The 3903-nt window shown below is 39.6% G+C and overlaps 1 protein-coding gene across 1 annotated transcript in view; it reads left to right on the plus strand.

Moving 5' to 3' along the window:
• zgc:110329 (uncharacterized protein LOC550500 homolog) overlaps positions 1-3903 on the plus strand; it is a 16721-nt gene that overhangs the window by 4168 nt on the left and 8650 nt on the right. The window contains exons 2-4 of the mRNA XM_035659224.1: positions 384-569; positions 2358-2432; positions 2570-2665. Of these exons, the coding sequence (XP_035515117.1) occupies positions 384-569; positions 2358-2432; positions 2570-2665 (357 nt within the window). The remainder of the gene's footprint in view (positions 1-383; positions 570-2357; positions 2433-2569; positions 2666-3903) is intronic.

Below are 3903 nucleotides of genomic sequence, written 5' to 3' on the forward strand. Positions count from 1 at the left end.
GATTCGAACCCTGGGCCGCTGTAGCAAGGACTCAGCCTCGGTACATGGGTCGCCAGCTCTACCCAGTGAGCTAACCGGGCGCCCCAGAATGGTCTGTTGAGATTGAAATTTCATTTTCAAACAAGAGAGGGGAAATGGCATGATAATTCTTACCATTCAAAAAACAAGAAGGAAGTGGAAAGAAAAATAGAAGAGAAATGATTAAAAAACAAACTGAACAAGTTAACAGTGTCTGTAATGTCACACATTGTCTTCACACAAATACTAAAAGACATGAAAATTAATATATAGTTCAAAAAGCTCAACTCTATTTGTTCTTCATAGTGAGGCTTTTCAAGGTTTTTATCTCATGAACCCTCTCTTTCTCTCTCTCCCCCCTCCAGCTGATGGGTCTTTGTGTGCTGTGTGTGGGGGTGTATGCCGAAGTGGAAAGGCAGAAGAATCGAACCCTGGAGGGCCTTTTCCTGGCTCCTGCTGTTGTGCTCATCCTGCTGGGCCTGGTGATGTTTACAGTGTCGGTGGTGGGCATGGTTGGATCCCTCAGGGACAACAAGACCCTGCTGCACATGGTAGGGATGATAGAGGAGGAAGTGGGAGTGGAGCCATGAGGGCAAGTCTTTCTTAAAGTGTGTGCGTGTGGCTTTTTTTGTAGGGTAACATTTTAGTTTGGGTTAAGTTGGGTTCTCAACCAAGTTAGAAACACAGGTAGGTAACGGGATTAAAACAGACAATTATACATACAAGGGTGCAACTACAAACATGTATGTGTTTACACATGCATGTATATTTGTATGTAAATATACAAATTACACACACGCATCGAAACTGAAATATAGAGTGTGTTAAAAGTTTGCACAACAGCAGCAGTTCATAAATCATTTAAGTCATTGATCACTTAGGATTAATTTATTTCACCTCAAATGCAAAAGCACAGCTGTTGGTTTTGTCAGTAATAGAAAGCTCAAAGGGAATTGGGATATATTATTGTAGTTGCTATGCAACTATCTAATTAACTTTAGCTGAAAAAAAAAGAGATTAAAAGTTTGCAATCAAAAGGGATGTCTGTGACGTCTCTGCTAATGCTTTGATGAAGAGAAGCTCATTTCATACTGAGGAAGCCATAAAGATAATGTTAGTCACTGTGAAACGTATGCATGTTCCTTCATACGCTGATATTTGTTTCTCTCAGCACTGGTTGGTTATACCAAGCTTTTACCTCAGTTTAATTCAGCAAATGTTCCATAAATATCATCAGTTTTATCTAGCAATTTCTCCATCATGGTCTTTTTTCAGTCTTTTTTCAGCCCCAGTCCCAAGTCCTTTTAATATTGGGTATATTTCTGTGTATAGTTTTGTCCAATTTTTTGTTAAGGAGGATCTATTGGCAGAACTGGAATATAACACTCATAGGTTTTCATTTTGTGAATTGTTGTCTTCCTTATCGAATAAGGATGCCACTAAATGCTACACACTGGTCCTTTTTGAATTATTGATGTGATATGGCTGTTGTCGCTACAAAAACACTCCAGTCTACTTGCACTCCTACTGTGGTGTGAGAGGGTGCAGGTTCTTTCCTCATTAGTGATTTTTAGCCAAGAACTAACACCGGCTTGTAGAGCGCACACTAACCAGACAGCAGACTAGTTTCATTTTTTGTCCGTCATCAAGTTAATCATGGATTTAATGTTAATTAACTATATGTTGGATGGTCCCATAGAAAAGCTTTGGGAAGCAGCTGTATACTGCTCTTTATTGGAGGAGCCAGAATTAGTCCTCATTCTCGTAGACGTTTGTCTTGTTAAACCAAGAAGTACCGTTTTAAAGCTTCTACCTGAATGTTCTGTACACTGCGCTTTGCTAATAAGCATTAGCGTTGGTATTAAGTTAGCAAATCCATGTATTTTGCCAGTCCTGGATTTAGAAATTAGAGACATTCACATTGAAGCACCTGAATAGTTTCATTTTATTTTTCAGTTTCCTCTCGCATATGCAGTGAAATGCTGCACTGTGGAGGCAGGATATTGAGCAGCTTTACAACATTACACAGTACACCCTAGAGTACACTTTTAGAGTACAGAATGATCAATTGTTTAGTTTAGCCGAAATTGATCCATTAAAATATTCCCAGATCGGCCCAGATACCGCTCTTTAGTGGACAGGATTAGAGTATACCTCGAGTTCGAGTTCTAGTTTTAGTTCTTGTTTTTTAGTTTGTGCTTTGTGTCTTTCATATATTGAAAGGGAGGAAATGCAAAGTTGATTTGTGTTTGGTAGCAATGGAAGTTGTTCACTGTATGTTGGTGCCCCACTGCTATACATTTACCAGGATGATGCTGAATCTGTTTCTCCCTCCACAGTTCCTCTGTGTCCTCTGTGTGTTGCTGCTTCTCCAGGCAGTTGCACTCACCACTGCTCTCATCTTTGAAAAGAAGGTACATTTGTCTGATTAGAATGTCTGATTACATGCATTTATTTATTTATTTATATATTTATATATATATATATGCTCCAGCCACAACCAGATAACAATGACCACCTCTCGTGTGTTTTTGCCCCTCCACTTTTTTAGACGTCTGCCTTGTTTCAGAGCAGTATACGAGAAGGGATTAAGCACTACTATGATGATCTGGACTTCAAAAACATCTTGGACTATGTGCAACAAAAGGTAGTATGATAACATGATAATGACATGATGTCAGTAATACTTTTTTTTTTTTTTAAATATTATGGTATTTTTTGATATTGGGATAAAAAGATGTGGGTTGTACCAGCTAGGGGTTATCCACAGCTTCATCTTCTCACAACAATTCATTGTGTATTAATGTAGATTTTTCCACACAGGTCTGTTGTCCTGCATTTTTAATCCAGCCAGTTTAACAGCTAGCTGGTCATTTCGTATCACACATGTCACAGATGTAGGCTTCTCTCTTAATGGGCACCATGCCACAAGATTAAGAGCATTTCTGGAGAAACACCACAACTACACAAACCTCTACCTCTTCAAACTCGGGTTATTTGGCTATTTTCAAACGTGTTGAAAGTGATATGGCATGGCAAACTACCTGATCTGTCCAGTGGAGTAACAGGTCCTACAGTGTGATTACTCATTATTGTGCTTCATGTAACTGGATCACAGATGGTTCTTTAAAGAAGAACAGACCACTCTACACCATTTTGCAGACTCAGAAATCTATAGGTGTCATGTAGAACAGCAAGATCAAGTGGTGTGTGTTTGTCTCTCTGGATCAACAGGGTAGAGCTGCACAAACAATGCACAAACAATGCACAGATGGTGACTATTAAGCTGTTGCAGCCTGCAGCTGCTAAATCTATCAAGAGAATAATGAATAAAAGGAAAATCTACAGAAGCAGTAAAATCTGTATTGGCTTCACTGAAGCAATACTGTGTCTTTGAACTTGAACTATGAGAACAAATAGGATGTAATGTATATTTAACTTCTGACCATGAGCTCAGTCTCTTGCCTCTCAACTGCAATTCTCACAGTTTGGAGCCTTTCCGAGAGGGGATATTTACTGTTTTTTCATCACTTGCGTCCATAGAGAGGGCAGTAAATCCTGCTTCTCGTCTGGTGTCCGTCCCCCCCACTGTTTGTAGAAATGTCTTATCTGCACAGCCGGTGTATAACAGCATGCAGCTTAAGTCAGGCAATTGCAGAGACAGAGATGTCCTTCATCGTCTAGGAAAGGTCTCGTCACTTTGGACACTTAATTTAATTTTCTCTGTGAAGTCCTTTAAAATGGTAGCCTTTAATTGATTGTCAGAAGCACTGCTGTCTTCATATGTGCACCTGTTTTGACATCTACTCATCTACTTTAGTTTGCTGTAGGAATTAGATGTACCGAAAGAGAATTTGTCTGTCTGGGTGGGGGTGGGGGGTGGTG

The sequence above is a fragment of the Morone saxatilis genome, unplaced genomic scaffold (genome assembly GCF_004916995.1).
Source record: "Morone saxatilis isolate NCDOM2014 unplaced genomic scaffold, NCSU_SB_2.0 Contig16, whole genome shotgun sequence".
Lineage (NCBI taxonomy): Eukaryota > Metazoa > Chordata > Actinopteri > Moronidae > Morone > Morone saxatilis.